This window comes from Astatotilapia calliptera, chromosome 14, assembly GCF_900246225.1.
Source record: "Astatotilapia calliptera chromosome 14, fAstCal1.2, whole genome shotgun sequence".
In the NCBI taxonomy this organism is placed as follows: domain Eukaryota; kingdom Metazoa; phylum Chordata; class Actinopteri; order Cichliformes; family Cichlidae; genus Astatotilapia; species Astatotilapia calliptera.
Window position 1 is genome coordinate 14,489,351 of NC_039315.1, and position 22,344 is coordinate 14,511,694.

Below are 22,344 nucleotides of genomic sequence, written 5' to 3' on the forward strand. Positions count from 1 at the left end.
GCATAAAACGCATACATGGACAAAGCAAAGCAACTACTGTAATCAAGACTGTGCTGCACACTAAAATTCAACAGTGGTTGGAGGCCTCTTGATATGGAGAATGAACAGGTTACAGAATAATACATACTCTTACTAATTTTATCTGCAGTGGCATGTCATTCAAATAACAAATTTCCAGAGTTTGACAGAACAAAATAAAAGCACGTCATGATGAATGTGTGAATGACTCAATAACCTTTAGCTATCAGTCACTTGGTATGTTTTTTTTTTTTGTTTGAGTAAATTACAAAGTAAGTAATGAAAATGCATCAGAAAGAAGAAGCAGTTTCTACAAAGCCAGTATCAATGGACTATATCCTGCTGGCAGCTTATTTATATTCTGAAAGGATGATGACCCAATTATGTAAAAATAATAATAACATTAAAATTCCATTTTATTGCATTCAGTTTTGAAAGTGACTATGGTGCCTTCTTCCCCATAATATGTTTTTTTGTATTATTTTCTGGTTTCAGTAAGATGATATAACATTTGGGTATGAAGATGCAAATTAGCAGTCCAAAACTGGAAGCAAGTATAGCAAATATTTCTACAGCAACACTGAACTTCCCAGGAGAGCTAACATATGCTGGGATAAATGTAATCCACACTGCACAGAATATCAGCATGCTGAAAGTGATAAACTTGGCCTCATTGAAATTATCGGGTAGTTTTCGAGCTAAAAATGCAAAAATAAAACATAAAATAGCCAGAAGTCCTATATAACCAAGAACAGCCCAAAAGCCTACAGCTGAGCCGAGGGCACACTCTAAAGTGATTTTATCTTTGATTTCCTTAAAATTCTTAAACGGAAAAGGAGGAGAAGTTGTTAACCAGATGATACAAATATTAACTTGTATAAGAGTGAATGCTGTAACACAGAGTCTCTGCTGTGTCTGCCCAAACCATTTTTTAACATTACTACCTGGACGTGTAGCTCTGAAGGCCATTAAAACAACTATTGTTTTTCCCAGAAGACAAGAGATACAGAGGACAAAGGTGATGCCAAATGCTACATGTCGGAGCATACAGGACCAATCAGAGGGCTGACCAATGAAGGTCAGAGAACACAGGAAGCACAGAATTAAGGAGAAGAGCAGCAGGAAGCTCAGTTCAGAGTTGTTTGCCCTGACAATAGGAGTTTTCCTATACTTGAAGAAAATGAGTATCACAATAATTGTCATGCATGCCCCAAATAAAGATGCTACAGTGAGCAGTGCTCCCATAATTTCTTCATATGACAGAAACACTGCTTCCTTCTTTATACAGGCATCTCTTCTTCCATTTGACCAAAACTCAGGTAGACATCTCACACAGGTGATAGAATCTGGAAATTAATATTGAAGCAGATGTTACACTTAATGAATACAATTTTTTATGCCTCTGCTATGATTTATTCTACTGGTGTTGAATTAGAAGTGCATAAACAACATTATTATTGAATGGCTGCCACACTGTTTTGTGATCAAATGACGATTTAAAGATATAACTTCTAGAGCATTCATCAGAGTTTATGAATGTGGTATACTTGTCCTTTGCATTTTAGAAGCAATGTGCAAATAATTCTAAATATTTAGTAGCAAGCACAAAGGCAGAAAGATACACAATTTTACATAATACATCCTGTTACAACAGTGGTTCCCAAAGTTTTTTTTGCTAGGCACCCCCCTTTGTTTTACAAGAAAATTTTGCCCCCCCCCACCTAAACCCCATCCCCCAGCACAAGTAGATCCTCTAACCACACACACCCATATTTTTTGTTTTCAAACTCAATTGCAGTTTATTTCACACCTCAAACATTTAGTAGACAAACAAGTACATTAAAGTGCAATAAATTATAGGTAGCAATAAAATGAACTTTTAACTCTTTTACGCTACGTCCACACATACACGGATATTTTTGAAAAAGCAGGTTTTTTATGCATTTATGCATGGAGCTTTTGTCCACAGGTAAACGGCGTTTCGGATCACCGCAAACTGAGATTTTTAAAAACTCCTGTCAGGTTGGAGATTTTCAAAAACTCAGTTTTCACGCAACATCAAAGGTATTTGCCTTTTTTGACATCACGCTGTGCGCCATGTTCTTGTTTACATGAGATGAATTTCTACAATGGCGAATAGAGACAAAATACTGTTAATCTTACTATCTGCAGTTGTTACATGCTTACATATACACACACAGTTACTGTCCCTCCATTTAGAAAGGCAGAGGCGTCAGAATGTAATTATTTTACGTGTAGTTGTTTTTCTTCCTGTGTAATAATATTCAACATAGCTATCAATACATTTTTCAAAAAATGCCTCTATGCAAAATGGTTTTAAAAACATAAACAACTGTGGGATACTGTTTGTCCTTGATTTGGAAAGCCCAGCGCATGCTCCCGACGCATGGGAAACAAATTCTGTCAGGGAGACCTACCTTCGCACTTGTGCAGGTGAAGCCAAAGGTAAGATATGCTTCATCATATTTTCTAGTCTTTGGGTTGGGAAGTTGGTTTGGAAGCATATTTTGCGATGCTTCATCTTCTGCTTTGCGTTTCTGTGGGAGCCCTGTCAAAAACCTGTCCATTATGCTAGCAGTGTCCAAGCGTTCTTTTTTTAAAAAATTCATACCGCAATGACACTGCGGTATTTCTTAGGCATGTCCCCCACTTTGGGAACCTCTGTGTTACAAGATCAAACATGTCTCTCTCTTTCTAATAATACATAGTTTTCTATGGCAGCACTTTTTATTACAGCTCGGCATTTGTAAGTAATACCACTCAATTACTGGTGGTAGTTTCTGTGTAATAAGCAGAAACAGAAATACAAAATGCAAAACTGCCTTTCTGTTTAATAACATATTAGAAAGTCTTTAGAATCTTTTTCTTCAATTGATCTTTCTTAGTTAACTTCAGTAATTAATTCCTCCAAACCATCAACATGTCTTCCTGACTGCATTCATACAAGACTGCACAAAGAAGTCCTGCTATTAATTAATGTGTCAATCTTAAATATGATCAACCTATCTCTAATAATTTGCTATGTAGGCCTTCAAGCTTATGGAACGCCAGGACTGCCATAATGAATTAATTAAATACACCATTAAATAATTAATTAAATGTGTCAATAATTAATTAGAATTGGAATTAATTAATTAAATAAATAGTTATGACACATGTAATTAATTAATTATTGACACATTTAATTAATTATTTATGTATTTCACATTTTAATTAATTATTGACACATTTAATTAATTAATTATTGACACATTTAATTAATTATTTATGTATTTCGCATTTTAATTAATTATTGACACATTTAATTAATTATTTAATGATATATTTATTTATTTCATTTTGGCAGTCCTGGTGCCTGGCTCTCATCATGAAATAATTTTATCTGTCAGCCTCACCCATCAAACTCAGGGGGCGGGGTTAACGCTGCCCATGCAGCTTCTCTAACATTTGATTGGTTGCCGTGCAAAGTAAGTCAAAACAGGTCGATCTTAAATAATCGATTGCTTGTGTAGACTTGGGGCAGCCAGGTATCCCAGAATGCAGATCAAATCACAGGCAGCAATGGTGGTGGAGTAGTTTTAAAATACCCCGTTTTTCTGTCACCAGCTACACTTTTAACAGTGTTTTAGCCGCGAATGTCGCGCCATACGTCTGGTCAGGTTGTCAACATAGAACATGTTTGCAAAAGTGCTCAGATGTTTTCAGAGATTTTACTAGCTCTGCTAACAATTAGCATGCAGAGTGCACCCAGGGGGTTACGTTAACCGGTTTGTTTACATATTCCACTCTCCGTGTTCCACATGTTGCATTCGCAGATTCTCATTTTCACCGAACGATTGTCTCTTTCCGCCTGGTCTTGTGTCTCTGTGCTTCTGTAACATAAAGAACGAGCTGACATTTTTCTCACGAAACCAGCGATCAGCTCAACAGACCCTCAGTTTACCTGCATGCATCCCCCTCCTCACCTGTCAGCTGTTTAACACCTGCTGCTAAGGAAGAGTACCCAGCCACTGGTACAGATACGTGGACGACACCTGGGTCAAAATCAAGACACAAGAAGTGGAATCCTTCACTGCGCACATTAACGTTGTGGATAAAAACATCAAGTTCACCAGGGAAGACACAAAGGGCAATTGTTTGCCTTTCCTGGACTGTGCTGTGCACATTGAAGAGAACGGCAAACTCAACATCGAAGTTTACCGGAAGCCCACACACACGGACCAGTACCTCCTCTTTGACTCCCATCACCCTTTGGAACACAAACTTGGAGTAATTAGGACCCTACACCACCGGGCAGAACATGTTCCCTCTAAGCCTGAAGGAAAAAAGAAGGAACACACACATGTAAAGGAAGCACTCAAAACGTGCGGCTATCCTAAATGGGCGTTCTTAAAGTCAGCAAAGAGGCACAGAAAAGAAGACCAGACACCAGCGAGGGAGGATAAGAAGGACAGACGCAACAACATTGTCATCCCCTATGTAGCCGGTGTATCAGAGAAACTCAGGAGAGTTTTCTCCAAGCATGACATCCCAGTATATTTCAGACCCAGCAACACGCTCAGACAAAAACTGGTTCACCCGAAAGACAAAACGCCAAAACACAAACTTAACAATGTGGTGTATGCTGTACAGTGCAGCGAGGAATGCTCAGACCTCTACATTGGAGAGACCAAACAGCCACTTCACAAGCGCATGGCACAACACAGAAGAGCCACCTCCACAGGACAAGACTCAGCAGTCCATCTGCATCTTAAGGATAAAGGACACTCTTTCGAGGATGCCAATGTTCACATTTTGGACAGGGAGGACAGATGGTTTGAAAGAGGAGTGAAAGAAGCCATCTATGTCCACTGTGAGCGACCATCTTTGAACAGAGGCGGGGGTTTACGACACCAACTCTCTGCCATCTATAATCTAGTTTTGAGTTCCCTTCCCAGACGCCTTAACGCCCACTCACATCCTGGGCCATCTGCCCTCAGGAATTCGCATGATAAGGTGGGGCCAGGTTTCACAATGAACACACCCGAAACTCTGGCTGATTGGGACCCACACCCAGTTACACACCTTGGCTCAGGCGATTAGAGGATCATCAGGGGGTCCTTTTGTCCCTCTGTGGGGGGTTTCTCCCACTAGGTTTATATCTGGGACTCTACACCATTTGACCTTAGAACTGAAGAAGCTTCTCGGATGAGAGGTGAAACGTCTTCAAGCAACTTAAAGAAGTCCAGACGCTTTTCTTTGCAAGCTCCTTTGACTACGATGACCTGGATGACTGAGAACCTTCACAGACATTTTTCCTTACAGAGCACTTTATAGGCGAGCCAGCTTTATCAGCGGCTGATGTCCAATCACACAGCTTTGAAACCTCAGCTGAGTTTTAGCTCTCAGTGGTTAAACGCTGGACTTCATTCACTCAGGTTCTGTCTGTCGGGTCACGTTTACTTCGCTGTTTTATTTACAACTGAGCAAATCGGTTTGGCTGGGGTTAGAGTTATGTTTCATAACTGCATAGTTTCACAGACGTTTAATGGTTCACTGGCACATGTGTTAGACTGAACTATCATCTAAATATCATCTGATTTTTAATAGTTATTCAACTGTATTCTAAGCACCAGCTGTCTGTTAGAATGTGATTTTTTTTCTCTCTCTGTTGGCAGAGATATAAAAATGCGCAGGAAAATCTGATGTGCATGGCGAACTTCACCGACGATATTTAGGGAGTAATAAAAACACATCAAACATAAATAAACCATTTGCCTGTCCCCATTATTGAGAGCATTTTCTCTTCTTATGTCAACACTCTCTCTCTCTTTTTTTTTTTTTTTTTGGCTTTTTCGGTCATGTTATGTTTACCTGTCAAAGGCTTGTTACAAACTATGAAACACATCGTGCAGACTTCTGGATGTTAGAAGAAAACTAATACTGCTCATGAAGGAGACTAAAGGCAGGAAGGTGTCCTTTAAAACTAAACATGTTAATAGGACCTCCCTATTTATATCATAGTTTATGATATAGCACGTGTATTTCAGTAATAGCCTGCTGATTTCAGTGTAGTGGTGAACAGTCACACAGCTGACGTAGGCGTTATCTGTGATACTCCTTAACTATAATTTATCCAAGTTAACTTCAGTTAACCATTCAGACAGTTCTTTTGCAATGAAAAACATAAACACCCATGCTGCCGGTAGGTTTTCTCAGTGCCAGCTGTTAACATTATAGCTGCTTATGCAGTAACCATGGTAACCACGGACTCTGAGCGGCTGGATCGACGGAGGTCAGACAACAATTTTACATGTATGATCTTAAAACAGGACACAGCCACTATACGTGCTTGCCTCACATTTGTTTATATCTAATCTTCCTTTTCAAACATTTAAACAGCAGCGAGTCTGCAGCTGAGGGAATACAAACTCAAATTGTCGGAACAGGTTTGCTCGTTTCTTGGATTCATTTGGTGATTTATTAAATCTATAACTGTTATTCTAATCTGCTGCTGAGTCTCTTGCACTTTTCTTTATGCTGTATATTTTCACGTCTCTGGAATAGTTGGCAGTTAGATAGTCAGCTGGGAAACTTTGTGTTAACTCATGGAGCTGAGGATATCGTGGATATGCTGACCTCGCTCCGTCACAATAAAAATATTAGCCGAACATCATGAAGTCTGTATGTGTTTCATAGCGTCGAACAACCTTTGTACAGTTAAAGCCAGCAGTTACTACATGACAGAAACACCAACGTTATCTCTTTTATGCGTTTATACACAGGTCACGCTGATTACTGAACAAAAACCCAAAGATCAGATGTTAAACAGATTTATTTGCTCTCTCTCCTCCTTAAACATTTTTTTAATGTTAGTTATAATTCAGAATTGGCGACTGAAACACGTAGGACACATAAGAACTTCAGGAAATAAAACACCGATAAATATAACCTCAGTAAAAGAAGTCAGCGGGGGTTACTACAGCTGTGTACCGGGGCCTGCGCTTTGTCGGTGGGATTGCTTGCGAGGCGAGCGGGTCTATCCCACGCTTTGCCGTAAGACTGGGCAGACATCTCCGACATCATCGAAGCACTTTTGCAAAGAGGCTGTATCTTGACAAACCGACCAGACACATGAAGATTAAACCACTACATTCTCGGCTAAAAAAATATTAAAACGGTATTTGGTGACACACAAACAGGGTTTTTCAAAGTTCAGTTCTGTTAGCTTCCACGTGCCGGTTGTTGTGTGCTAGAAACAATGGCCACCAGGCCAAAGCAATGGTTTTGACTCGATCAGCGTTAACCCCGCCCCCTGAGTTTGATGGGTGAGGCTGACAGATAAAATTTTTTCATGATGAGAGCCAGGCGCCAGGACTGCCAAAATGAAATAAATAAATATATCATTAAATAATTAATTAAATGTGTCAATAATTAATTAAATGTGTCAATAATTAATTAAAATGTGAAATACATAAATAATTAATTAAATGTGTCAATAATTAATTAATTACATGTGTCAATAATTAATTAAAATGTGAAATACATAAATAATTAATTAAATGTGTCAATAATTAATTAATTACATGTGTCATATCTTTATTTAATTAATTAATTCCAATTTAATATCCCCTTGGCTTGCTGCCGGTATGTTGGGGTTTTTCCCGGTGGATGAGAGGGTTTGTTCCCTGCGCCTGTAACCCGTTCCCCTGTGTCGGGGAACGGGTCCTGACCGCTTATGCGCCGAGTGGCAGTTCAGAGTACCCAGCATTCTTAGAGTCCCTGGGGGGGGGGGGGGGGGGGGGAGAGTGCTGTTGTCCTGCTGGGAGACTTCAATGCTCATGTGAGTAACGACAGCGAGACCTGGAGGGGTGTGATTGGGAGGAACGGCCTCCCTGATCTGAACCCGAGCGGTGCTCTGTTATTGGATTTCTGTGCAAATCACAGTTTGGCCATAACGAACACCTGGTTCGAACATAAGAGTGTCCATAAGTGCACGTGGCACCAGGACGCTCTAGGCCGTAGGTTGATGATCGATTTTGTAATCGTATCACCACACCTGTGACCATATGTTCTGGACACTTGGGTAAAGAGAGGGGCTGAGCTGTCAACTGATCACCACCTGGTGGTGAGTTGGATCAGGTGGCGGGGGAGGACGCTGGACAGACCCGGTGCACCTAAACGCGTAGTGAGGGTGTGCTGGGAACGTCTAGCAGAGGCCCCAGTCTGCGAGATCTCCGGCAGAGCTTCAACAGCATTCCGAGGGAGACTGGGGACATTGAGTCCAAATGGACCATGTTCAGCGTCCCCATTGCCGAAGCTGCTGCATTGAGCTGCGGCCGCAAGGTGGTTAGTGCCTACCGTGGTGTAATCCCCAAACCAAATGGTGGACACCAGAGGTGAAGGGAGCCACCAGGCTGAAGAAGGAGTCCTATCGGGCTTGGTTAGCCTGTGGGACTCTGGAGGCAGCCGACAGGTATCGACAGGCCAAGCGGAATGTGGCTTGGGCAGTGGCTGAAGCAAAAACTCGGGTGTGGGGGGAGTTCGGAGAGGCCATGGAAAAAGACTTTTGGACTGCCTCGAAGAGATTCTGGCAAACCGTCAGGCGTCTCGGGAGGGGAAAGTGGTGCTCTACCTACACTGTGTATAGTGCTGGCGGAGTGCTGCTGACGTCGACTGAGAAAATTGTTAGGCGGTGGAAGGAATACTTTGAGGACCTCCTTAATCCCACTGACATGTCTTCTGAGGAGGAAGCAGAGTCTGGGGATGAGGGGAATGACTCGCCAATTTCCGGGGGCGAGGTCACTGAGGCAGTTAAACAACTCCTTGGTGGCAGAGCCCCTGGTGTTGATGAGGTCCGCCCCGAGTTCCTGAAGGCTCTGGACGTTGTAGGGCTGTCCCGGTTGACATGCCTCTACAATGTTGCGTGAAGATCAGGGGCAGTACCCCTGGACTGGCAGACCGGGGTGGTGGTCCACATCTTTAAGAAGGGAGACCGGAGGGTGTGTTCCAACTACAGGGGGATCACACTCCTCAGCCTCCCTGGGAAAGTCTATGCCAGGGTGCTGGAAAGGAGAGTTCGTCCGCTAGTCGAACCTCAGATACAGGAGGAACAATGCGGTTTTCGTCCTGGTCGCGGAACACTGGACCAGCTCTTTATCCTCTCAAGGATACTTGAGGGTGCATGGGAGTTTGCCCAACCAGTCTACATGTGTTTTGTGGACTTGGAGAAGGCATTCGACTGTGTCCCTTGGGGTGTCCTGTGGAAGGTGTTGCGGGAGTATGGGGTGTCTGGCCCATTGCTACGGGCCATTCGATCCATATACAACCGTTGCAAGAGCTTGGATCGCATTGCCGGCAATAAGTCGGACTCGTTCCCGGTGGGTGATGGGCTCCGCCAGGGCTGCCCTTTGTCACCGGTTCTGTTCATAATTTTTATGGACGGGATTTCTAGGCGCAGCCAAGTGGCGGAGGGCTTTCACTTTGGTGGCCTCAGAATCTCATCTCTGCTTTTTGCGGATGATGTGGTTCTGTTGGCTTCATTGGGTGGGGGCCTCCAGCTCGCACTGGAACGGTTCGCAGCCGAGTGTGAAGCAGCAATAATGAGGATCAGCACGTCCAAATCTGAGGCCATGGTTCTCAGCCGGAAAAGGATCGGGGATGAGTTCCTGCCCCAAGTGGAGGAGTTCAAGTATCTCGGGGTCTTGTTCGCGAGTGATGGGAGAAGGGAGCCGGAGATCGACAGACGGATTGGGGCTGCAGCTGCAGTAATGCGGACGTTGCACCGGTCCGTCGTGGTGAAGAGGGAGCTGAGTGTAAAAGCGAAGCTCTCAATTTACCGGTCGATCTACGTCCCTACCCTCACCTATGGCCACGAGCTGTGGGTAGTGACCGAAAGAACGAGATCGCGGATACAAGCGGCAGAAATGAGCTTCCTCCGAAGGGTGGCTGGCCTCTCCCTTAGAGATAGGGTGAGAAGTTCGGCCATCCGGGAGGGGCTCAGAGTAGAGCCGCTGCTGCTCAACATCGAAAGGAGCCAGCTGAGGTGGTTCGGGCATCTGACAAGGATGCCTCATGGGCGCCTCCTAGGTGAGGTGTTCCGGGCATGTCCCACCGGGAGGAGGCCCCAGGACAGACCCAGGACACGCTGGAGAGATTATATCTCTTGGCTGGCCTGGGAACGCCTTGGTGTTCCCCCGGATAAGCTGGAGGAGGTGGCTGGGGAGAGGGAGGTCTGGGCCTCTCTGCTTAGGCTGCTGCCCCCGCGACCCGGCCTCGGATAAAGCGGATGAAGATGGATGGATGGATAATTAAAAATAGAATGGGAGGGAGAGTATTCAGTTTTCAGGCCCCTGAAACCACCTTCTATAGAACCAGCTTCCAGTTTGGATTCAGGAGACAGACACTATCTCTACTCTTAAGATTAGGCTTAAAACTTTCCTTTTTGCATATAGTTAGGGCTGCATCTCGTGACCTTGAGTCCTCCCTTACCTATGCTGAAATAGGTGTAGGCTGCTTGGGGATTCCAATGATGCATTGAGTAGTTCTTCTTCAGTTACCTTTCTCACTCCCTATGTGTTAATAGACCTCTCTACATTGAATCATACTTGTTATTAATCTCAGGCTCTTCTCCACAGCTTATCTTTTATCCTGTCTTCCTTCTCTCACCCCAACCGCCCCTCCCTGAGCCTGGTTCTTCCAGAGGTTTCTTCCTGTTAAAAAGGTGGTTTTCCTTCCCACTGTCACCAAAGTGCTTGTTCATAGGGGGCCATGTGATTGTTGGGGTTTTTCTCTGTATGCATTGTTCTAGGGCCTACCTTATAATGTAAAGTGGCTTGAGATTACTATTGTTTTGATTTGGCATTGAATTGAATTGAAAAACGCAAAAGGTGTTTCCTGGTAGTCATTACTATTCTTTAAGTGTGATTATTAATATGTTATTAGATAGAAACAGGCAGTTTTGCATTTTGCAGCTCTGTTTCCTGATTATTACACAAACACTCAAACAGTAATTGAGTGCTAATAAATTAGAAAGTACCATATTATTACATTCTTGTTTCTGCCTTGTTACCCTACTATTTCCACTTTTTTACCAAGCTGTAGTTCCACATTATTACCCCTAGATTTTGGGACTTACTATCCATTTACATAAATGTCAGCATTTTATTATTATATTATGCTACCATGATATTACTTCGATATTAAGTGGTTATCACTTTATAAGTGAGCTGTAATAACAAATGCAAACATATATACTATTCTGTGGCAATGTGTTAAATATTTTTAAATATTTCAATCAGGCAATCTAGATGGAGATTATCTCTGCATAAAAACATTCATCAAAATGCTTAAATAGTTCTCGTATGGCGTTCCTACATACATAACTTTGCTTTGTAATGCACCAAAGTTAGAATGAAATATCACCGCACCTGTAACGTTGCTGATTTCTCCCTCTGCACATCTTATACAGTCATAGCAGCAAACAGGCCTTCCTTTCTGGAGTACCTTGTGTGTTCCTGGGGGACATTTCTCATTGCAAACTGACACAGGCACCTGAATGATCAAGAACATTTAACCGTGTATAGACACTGAGAAAAAATTGTGTCTATGGTGTTCTATGTCAAACGATTTCTTAATTTTGAAGCATTAAAAGCAAAATAAACAATTTAAGTACATATACATACAATAAAAAAGGAATTGTATGATAGCTTACCTGCTTTGAGTTTCTTGCCCAAATTAAAGACTTGTTTTGCAGTTTTAGCTGTTTCTCTGTAGTTAATGATATATCATAAAGACCAACTATGACAAACTCCACAACGCCGTTTTCTCTTGGCTGCCAGTTTATAATGTCATACTTTGCTGCTGGATCTCCATTCTCATTAAAGTAAACTTCATCTCCTTCCTTAGTTGTGAAATGGATCTTTCGTATGTGTTGCAGAACCTAAGAAGTATGTCATAATTCAATTCATAGCATGACAAAGATATTACACACCTACTGACTGAAAAATATGCAAGAATCAATTTTTAATTAAAAATCTTAATGTGAACACTGTCATGTAAATTAGCAAAAAGCTCACCATAAATGGATCTAGCTGCACATTTTTGTTACATGTTTTATTACAGCTGAGGATATTGTGAAGTGCATGGGCCACTGCATACACTCCTTTGTAGACATTGTTAAAGATAGGCATGAGAGACATGTCAATGAAGTTATTTTGAACTCCAGTCATATCTTCATGTCCAGTACACTCTCTCTGAATGTCTGCTGATGACTTCAACTCCTTGAATTTACAACTAAATGTTGTCTCCCAGAACTCAGTAAACAATTCATTATTAGATGGATTAATTGGCTTCTTATTCAGTATGAACTCTCTCAGGCCAGTGACATGTGCTTTGGGAATGGAAACACCAATGGCACCATCCAGTATGTGATGCATATCCATTTCTGCTGTTTGTGAATCAAATATCCAAGACTCACTGCCTACCCACTGGTACCCAGATAAGTTATGGTATGAAAACTCATGTAGAAGCACATTAAAATCTGCGCGGGCAAGGAATGCAACAATCACCTTGGAGGTTGAAGCCTTTATAATTTCAATTATCTTTTGTATTTTCACATATGGATCTGTCCTAAAAAAAGATACAGAATACTCCAGACAGATGCCCAGCTGCTGTGCAGTTTCTGTGAATGTGGCCATGCCATTATTTCCATAATCATTATTAGTTCTAATAGCTCCAACCCAAGTCCATCCAAAATACTTGACCAAATGGGCCAGGGCTCTGCTCTGGTAGTAGTCACTGGGTATTGTTCTGAGGAAGGATGGGTACTTGGTTTTGTCACTGAGACAAGCACATGTGGCAAAGTGACTAATCTAGAATTAAAAATAAAAAAATATAAATGAAAAAGACACAGAATGAAAAAAGATGAAACTGTTAAAAATAAAACGTTCAAATATAATGCAAAATTACAAAAAGAACAATTCTACTCGGTACTTGTACATAAGATGCACCAGGCAAATATATATAATACCCACCACTGGAATAAAAAAAGGTCCAATGACAGTAGCTACTGCTACGGTTGTAGAAGAAGATGTTGTTCCTATAATGGCCTGCACATGTGCAGGTCTGGTACATGATGTCTTGGATGGTACAGACACATTTTCATTACCATTAGCCAAAGCTAATGTAACTCCTACACTTCTGGCAACAGATCCACAATTATCATAGATTTTATAACCCACAGAGAGTCCTGACAGTAGGTCTGTACTGTTATTAATCTCCTCAATGGCAAAAAGCATAGCCTGGGCAAACTGCAAATCTCTGAAATTTAAACTTAATTGAGACAATTATGATTAATTTGCATTGCATTGTGTTTCTTAAAGCAGACATAAATAATCTGGATAAATCTCAAAATATAAAAAAAAGCATTTCAAATTAAAGCATTCAATGGAAGGAAATGAAATAACTGAGAAAATCAAAATACATTTTACTCCTCTTTTGATAGCCAACAGATTCCTTAAATGTAAATTGATTTGTATTGTGTCATTTACCTGATACATTGTAGTGGCAGAGGTTGGTTCATGTAGGAATCTCTTCTGTCTTTCCAGCTTGTGTGAAAAGAAAAGATAGCACCCAATATAATATCCCCATTCTTAGACAGCAGTGGGTTCTCAGGATCTCCTCGCTGCCTGCACACTGGCTCCTCAGCATGAGAGAGAGATGCCACCAACAACAGATGCAGAAATGCCCATCCATGCTCTGGCAATCTCTGTGTCGATGTCATTTCTTGAGCTAAACTCTTAGTAGCATTAAAGCACCACAATGTAGATGAAGGTATTTATACCTTTTGGTGCAGCAAAAGAAAAAATAGAATAGAGACAGATCATTCCCATTTGATGTACAGGTTCAGCAAACGGAGGGACTCGCCCAAATTTGCAATTTAATGTTGGTTCATATACAGAAAATAACGATACACTGTTAGCCTTTGCAGTAATTTCCATAGCTTAGTACTGCAAAATCAACAGTAAAAAACTCTAAAGGATGTTAGCAGTTTAGTACTGTAATTTGCATGTAATTGTGGGAAAATTCCATGAGATTACATTATTTTTACGGTAACTCACCGTACCCATGGAAACAGCTGTAAAATACAGCAAATGTAACAATTGGTGATGTTACTGAGATTACTATTACACCATCCGGATTTCTGTTGTTTTCTACTGTAGATCTAAGAGTAATTACTTAAATCCTCATTCAGAGTGTATTACTATAAAATGCGATTCACTGTGAAAGTAGTATAACATATAAACTACAATATACAGCGTAATTTTTAACTGAAGGAGTAAGTTACAGCCACACTAAAATTTAATTCCTTGAACTGAATGGAACCTCATATATTAATAAATGTATTTGTTTATTCAAACAATGTGAAACATTATTAATACTGTAAGGTTAGTATTGTGATAGAGTCGAGTATATTTAATTATACTCTTGTAGACATTATGACATTATGCTAGTACATTTATGGTGAACAAAAAGTACATCTAAAAGTTAATTTCAAGAATACTGTTATGTACTAAAACGGGGGCCAATATAATCCCAAGAAGCATTATTAGTATACGTACTAGGTAAGGTATACTTGGGAAATATAATTGAAGTATACTTATTTTTTGTATGGCCAGCAACAAAAACTAATGGCTACATTTAGAGTAATGTTTAAAAATGACTTCATTTAGCAGGGTGTTCCTTTGTTCTCTTCTTATTCTTTCTTATACTGGACCTTCATTTGGTTTGTATAAGGTGGTACTTTTTAAGACACCTCTGCCTAACTACAGTGAACTAACCTAATAATATGCTCTGGTCATCATTTTTACTCAAGTTAAGGTGTCACATCCATGAAACTTACACCACTAACCAGCATCAGTCCTACAACTTCACTCTCAAAATTAATAAATTCTGGGACAAGCAGAAACTGTATTTTTAGCGGTGCATTTTGTGGCAGGCCAGACTGCTATTAAATGCACTCTCCTAAACAAATAATTCCTTTGTAGCACCACTTCGTCTTGGTTCAGAAGAGATGTCCTGGATATACGTGATAATGTAACACGGGTGTTTATGTTTGTTCATGTTTAGCGCGTTGGGTTGTGTTTTTAAAGCGATTGTTACGTTTTTGAAGCTTTGTAATGCGACAGGTGCGATAGCCGACACCACACCTTCACCTGACGTACAACGTGACGTATGACGCACACGTCAGGTATTCACTTTCAAAACAACAATGGGGATAGAAAATATTGCTCGAGGTGGTTAATGCTCCTTTCGCTGGTTGCCAACCACCATTAAATAACAACAAGAGGAAAATATTGATCTGTTTCTCAAGTTTTGCACGTTTAAGTCGCAATTCAGACTCAAACAAAGCTGCAAAGCAGGAGAACAACATAACCATCAACTATTGATGAATAGATGGTTAACATGTGCAACTTAGAAGTAATCAGAGTTAACTGGATGTTCAATCGGGTTAAATGCAAGGTTGATTGGATTATATCTGAAGATCGTATGCTATTCGTGATAACTCTGCTAGACTCCAAATTGCTCGTCCATGCGGGAGTATCTCAAAATTAAATGAAACCATATAACACTTTTTCCCTAAAACGGACTGACATGGAACACATTAAAGTTGGATTGACACCAGCTAATCAGTCTGAAGGTAAGTGTTTTTTTCTCTTATTCGAGAGAAGTCAGAAATGCGTTCTTAGTACTGTTTGTTTTGACTTTCAAGCTACCCTACCAGGATATTTTCAGTCAAATGCTAAGAAAAAATGTCAATATCTATGAATGTGGAGACTCAAGAGACTAGTTAGGTAATAGTTGCCAATGGATTTATGAGACTTGATAGAAACTTGGACGTTTGCAACAGGTGAATCGGTGAACTACCGAGGTTGCGCCCAAATGCTTAAAGCTGTTAGCTGGTCAGTGTTTTCAGGTGTGCTTGTACTACCTGTACGGTGCGGGGTGCTGACTAAGTCATGTTAAACCCATTAAAGAGTCGAGCTCAAATATCTTTTCATTTTTGTGCACTGCTCTCTTGTCGGCACACATTTTCTGTTTATTGAAGCCTTTTGTGAATAATTTTGATCATGTAAAAACTGGGAATTGGTCCCTATTGACAATACTCTTACTTTTTGCATTGCATATGTCATTTAGGAAAGGTAATTGGTCACTGAACTTTTTGCAACTATGTGTATTTCTAAATTTTGTGGCATCAGTGCACGCAAATATATATTGTTCAGTTTGCATGTTAAAAGCCACAAACATGTAGCTAACTATAGGCTTTCTTGTGGAACTGAGAACTGCCCTGCCACTTTCAGAACATTTTCTGCCTTCATTCACATATGCCTAGGAATCACAGAACAAGAAGGGAGACCACTAAGGAGGAGTTTTATATGTTCACTGGTGACCTCGGCTGTCAAGTTCCTGGATGTGGGTATGCTGCGCAAAACTTCACAGCTCTTTGTGCCCCTCTCAGATTTCATATCAAAGATGGGGGAGAAAGTATTATGTCCATTTGAAGGTTGCTCTAAATACTTCAGTGTCCGAACATCATTTTCCAGCCATATTTCTCGAAAACATAAGTAGACAGTTCAGCAGTCAAGGCAACAAGAAATTGGAGGATTTGCCATAATACAAGGAGAGGACACAGTTAATCTATTAGAAGACAGTTGACTTTGTGTCATTTAAAAATGCAGGCTAAAATGCTCTTGCCAACCAGCACTATACAGAGCATCATAGAGGATTTTCAGGATCTTTGCAGCTGTAACAAAAGTAGACACTGAATCTAACACCATCTCTCTTTTTTTTAGATGGCAGACCAAAGAATTTGAATGACACCATTACTCTGGAGCTTGGGAATGATTTCCACTCCAACTGTCCCATGCAATCACAAGAGGAGACAGAGGTCATCCAGAGGACAGAAGTATGGTTAGAAATTGTTGTGGAGGCCATGCAAGTTAACTGCAGAAACCCTAAACGTGCATCTTGTGAAGAGGTTGCTAAGATCATTATAAACAGATACCCTCAAACATTTGCAGATTTTACTGAAAAGGGAGAAAGACTGGGTTGTGGATATTATTCACTACTAAGAAGCATCAAATCTAGAGTTCAACATGTTAATCGAGATAATACAACACATAGACTTCGTCAAACAAAGAGAACCAGGAATGAGGAAGACTGCAGTCCCAACAGTAATGCAACCTCACATAAAAAAGTTAGATGCCTTGCAGATAGTGTATAAATTGGCAGCCAGTTGAACTTCCTCAGGGGGAAACGCCAGCTTCTTTAGAGGAAAAGAAACACATCTTGTTAACAATTTTTAATTCAGAAGGACCTGGAGCTGTGGAGAGACCTGATGTGGATGACTTCATGTGCATCACATATATTTCTCAGCGGCAGCTTATCAACAGTTGTCCCTCACTTTCAGTAGCTGAAATTCAGGAGCAGTGGCCATTCTTGTTTACTCGGAAAGGTCTTTCGAACCACTTTTACAAACTCACAGGCATCGATGTCAGTGAGTGCTTAGGTCAGGCCCTCGTAACCAAAGGCAGAAGGATTGTTAACTATTTCTCCACCCAGAAGCTCAAATGGAACCTTGGTATAAGGACACTCATCCAGCAGATAGAAAGTGAGGGAGTTTTGACCAACAACAAGGTTGGCACAGCAGCCATACTTCTCATGATGAAGTATTACAAGGAAGATGAAGACTCCCTCTTTGTCTTAGCAAATGTAAGCTTTTTTCATACAGCTCTACAGGGAGTGCAGAATTATTAGGCAAGTTGTATTTTTGAGGAATAATTTTATTATTGAACAGCAACCATGTTCTCAATGAACCCAAAAAACCCATTAATATCAAAGCTGAATGTTTTTGGAAGTAGTTTTTAGTTTGTTTTTAGTTTTAGCTATTTTAGGGGGATATCTGTGTGTGCAGGTGACTATTACTGTGCATAATTATTAGGCAACTTAACAAAAAACAAATATATACCCATTTCAATTATTTATTTTTACCAGTGACACCAATATAACATCTCCACATTCACAAATATACATTTCTGACATTCAAAAACAAAAACAAAAAAATCAGCGACCAATATAGCCACCTTTCTTTGCAAGGACACTCAAAAGCCTGCCATCCATGGATTCTGTCAGTGTTTTGATCTGTTCACCATCAACATTGCGTGCAGCAGCAACCACAGCCTCCCAGACACTGTTCAGAGAGGTGTACTGTTTTCCCTCCTTGTAAATCTCACATTTGATGATGGACCACAGGTTCTCAATGGGGTTCAGATCAGGTGAACAAGGTGGCCATGTCATTAGTTTTTCTTCTTTTATACCCTTTCTTGCCAGCCACGCTGTGGAGTACTTGGACGCGTGTGATGGAGCATTGTCCTGCATGAAAATCATGTTTTTCTTGAAGGATGCAGACTTCTTCCTGTACCACTGCTTGAAGAAGGTGTCTTCCAGAAACTGGCAGTGGGACTGGGAGTTGAGCTTGACTCCATCCTCAACCCGAAAAGGCCCCACAAGCTCATCTTTGATGATACCAGCCCAAACCAGTACTCCACCTCCACCTTGCTGGCGTCTGAGTCGGACTGGAGCTCTCTGCGCTTTACCAATCCAGCCACGGGCCTAATCCATCTGGCCCATCAAGACTCACTCTCATTTCATCAGTCCATAAAACCTTAGAAAAACCAGTGTTGAGATATTTCTTGGCCCAGTCTTGACGTTTCAGCTTGTGTGTCTTGTGCAGTAGTGGTCGTCTTTCAGCCTTTCTTACCTTGGCCATGTCTCTGAGTATTGCACACCTTGTGCTTTTGGGCACTCCAGTGATGTTGCAGCTCTGAAATATGGCCAAACTGGTGGCAAGTGGCATCTTGGCAGCTGCATGCTTGACTTTTCTCAGTTCATGGGCAGTTATTTTGCGCCTTGGTTTTTCCACACGCTTCTTGCGACCCTGTTGACTATTTTGAATGAAACGCTTGATTGTTCGATGATCACGCTTCAGAAGCTTTGCAATTTTGAGACTGCTGCATCCCTCTGCAAGATATCTCACTATTTTTGACTTTTCTGAGCCTGTCAAGTCCTTCTTTTGACCCATTTTGCCAAAGGAATGGAAGTTGTCTAATAATTATACACACCTGATATAGGGTGTTGAGGTCATTAGACCACACCCCTTCTCATTACAGAGTTGCACATCACCTAATATGCTTAATTGGTAGTAGGCTTTCGAGCCTATACAGCTTGGAGTAAGACAACATGCATGAAGAGGATGTGGACAAAATACTCATTTGCCTAATAATTCTGCACTCCCTGTATGTTTAATGCTGTTGCTTGCTGTCCTGTTATATTTTTTTTATTTGTTACATAAAATGTCTTGGTCCTTTTTCTGGCAGGAAACATCTACCAGGATGTCCCTTGAAGCAGAGAGCAACCTGCCCATCACCCCAAGGCTGATTATGCTTGGTAAGAAGTCATTTATGAAATAGAGCTGATTAGACCATATTAGAATTTCTGTTTGGCACAGGAGCTTTTCGTGGACACAGGTATCCAGTGTCTGTTTTGTTAGCTCAAATTTCTGTAATTTCCTTTATAAACCAAGGTTGTTGGACAAGTGTCTCAGTGAATCCAGCAAAGTAACAATATCAAATTTCACAATACATATTACTGATCAACGTAGTAGTCTAGCTACACCAACAGCAGAAATACTGAAGTCAATACTGTAAAGTTTAACAGCAGCACAAACTATGAACTCCAAAATAACCATAGAGTTGATTCATCTCTGGTAATTTAACTGGGCTGACTGTTTGTTAGGTGTGTTTAATGTGCAGAATAATTCCCAATTATGTACAATTATAATATGTTAAAACGGACTTATGTACATAAGGCCATTAATAATTAACAGTACGTAGCTATTTGCTTTATGACTATCTAGACAGTGTGAAGAAGTGAAGTATTACAATTATTTTATGTTGCATAATGACAACATGTTGCCCCTATACATTTAAGGACAAAGTTCAATGACCGCCACCTGCTGGATGGTGAGTGCAGAGGGGCGTGTAATTGTTGAGCTGGACAAAGAGAACACCTTTGCTGATGCAATGTCAGTCTCTGACATTGATGTATTCAACCTGGAATACCAGGAGTCAGCGTGTGCAAGTTTTTTGTAAGGATAAACCCTGAAGAGGGAACAAAATGTACCTCCAAGGTTGGGACAAGCAGAAAGACTGGGACCACTGTGAAGCGAAAGGTTGTTTACATTAACCCTCATGTCACAACTTTCCTCCAGCGGCTTACTGAATTTGAGTGGAGAACTTCAAATTAGGTAACTGTTGCCATTTTTAGTGAATTTCTTGTATAATTTAAGTGACCAATGTGTTGTTACCTGTGTCTCCACAGATGATCCATGGCCCATGCTTTCTGGACATTTACACAAGACGAACAACAATGAAGACAAGCTCTCTTGCCATCTTGCAAGACGCTGTCTCTGTCCAATAGGTTTTTTGAGTGCAACAGTTTTGATTTTTTTCCCTTCTTTTACCTGTTTGTTAAAAATTATTTCAGCTACTTACACTTTAATTGTCACATGTATTGGCTCACCCTACAAATCAATGAACTCAGTCCACAAAGCAAGATCAGGGTTCAGTGCAGGTCAGTCAAGTTCCTTCACACCACACACGCTCATCCATGTCGTGGACCCTGCTTTGTGCAATGATTTGGTGGTGTGAGCCAGTATTTTGGACAAAGTGTATATAAAGGCAGAAGTGTGGGGCTTGATATTATATTCATTACAATTCACTTTATTTGTATGGTGCCAACAAAATGAATGCCAAGGCACTTCAAAACCCTACAAAATATAACTAAGAAAACCCAACACTTGAGCATATGTTGTCTGCCATGATATGGATATGACATAATATCGTTATTGTTTGTACAACCATCTGAGAAAATAATGTATTACATGGTTTAGTAAAAACAAGTGCTTCCTCAATGAAAATGTTTTCAGTTCTTTTTAGTTTTTGATTTTGGAAATGTGTATTTCAGCAGGGAAAAATCAGTGATAATAAATAAAGTGGTGTAAAGCACATGAATTATATTTTGTGTGTGTGTATCTATCTATCTATCTATCTATCTATCTATCTATCTATCTATCTATCTATCCATCCATCCATCCATCCATCCATCCATCCATCCATCCATCCATCCAATTTTTTTTTGGAACCCTCCAGTCTCTTACAGTATGTTACTGTTAACTGAAATTTCGGTAAAATTACGACCTGTTAAACGGTAAATGACCGCCTGTTGGGACACGGTATCCTCTAGCAGAGATGAATATTTTTGGTACTGATGATGCGTGATAACGGTAAGTTACTGGTTAATAAATTGCAGTTTATTACCTTGCAGCGGGCTTACAGTGGCATACCGTGAATAAACAGTAGTATACCAATTTTTTAATCACAGTATGATGTTACTTTGTTGACGTAATTTACGACATAATGACATAACGGTATCTCACTGGCGTCACTGTTGCCAGTGAGATACCGTAAAAAAGGCTACGGCGTGTTACCATAATTTGTCCAAGAGTATTATACCACACCAGCAAAAAACTGTATCATCCTGCAGAGCATTAAGCTACCGTAACACAGCACAGTGAGGCCAGTATGTTACCGTAAAGTGGCGATGAAAAGTCTAACAGTGTATACAAAGGAATGGAACAATGGAAAGAACAATTCACTACAAATAATGTACTAAAAAAATCTTTTTCCTATACAGTACTTTTATACTCTTAGAACTTTATACAAGTTACAGTCATCCATTCACTTACACTTTCACATCTGTGATGCATAGATGTGATATTAAGATCTGTCATCAGTCTGATACTAATTCAGTCTGAAGTTAATAGGAAATGGTAAGGAAAATTTACACCATTGAACCCTACTCTAAAAACATGTCATGGACTTAACAATGTCTTTGAAGTATGGTTTAAGAAAGTGTTTAAAGATTTTACAGCATGTGTAGCGCCATCTTGTATCAGTACAGAACTTGATATCACTGGGTTGGTTGGTTGGTGTTACATTTTTTGCTTGGTGTACTGAAATAGGGCAATCCACCTGTGGCCCTAATGCTTGGGTTTGTAGACCCACTTTGCAAATGACAGTTGTGTGGATAAGTGCGTCTTTGCGCCAGCTGCAGATGAAGAGGTAACAGAGAACAAAGGCAACAGCAAATAATCAGCAGTTTAGAGATATTTCAAACATCTGACACCAAAAGATTTATTTGTTTATT

The 22,344-nt window shown here is 40.6% G+C and overlaps 1 protein-coding gene and 1 pseudogene across 1 annotated transcript; one reads left to right on the plus strand and one right to left on the minus strand.

The window, feature by feature from the left end:
• Positions 1-459: 459 nt before the first annotated feature.
• Positions 460-13,577, minus strand: LOC113036636 (extracellular calcium-sensing receptor-like). The gene is made up of 5 exons (XM_026193052.1): positions 13,569-13,577; positions 13,053-13,157; positions 11,732-11,959; positions 11,448-11,571; positions 460-1,364 (listed from the first exon to the last, which is right to left on the minus strand). Exons 1-5 carry the CDS (start codon positions 13,575-13,577, stop codon positions 460-462), a joined length of 1,371 nt encoding a protein of 456 aa, XP_026048837.1.
• Positions 13,578-15,672: 2,095 nt separating this feature from the next.
• On the plus strand, positions 15,673-19,596 carry LOC113036637 (uncharacterized; annotated as a pseudogene).
• The last annotated feature ends 2,748 nt before the right edge of the window (positions 19,597-22,344 follow it).

What these genes read in the sequence shown, in the direction of transcription:
- LOC113036636 (XM_026193052.1), bottom strand. An exon ending in GGGCAAGAAACTCAAAGCAG is followed by an intron (nt 11,572 to 11,731) that starts GTAAGCTATCAT and finishes TTGATCATTCAG; the next exon opens with GTGCCTGTGTCAGTTTGCAA. An exon ending in AGAAATCAGCAACGTTACAG is followed by an intron (nt 1,365 to 11,447) that starts GTGCGGTGATAT and finishes ATTAATTTCCAG; the next exon opens with ATTCTATCACCTGTGTGAGA.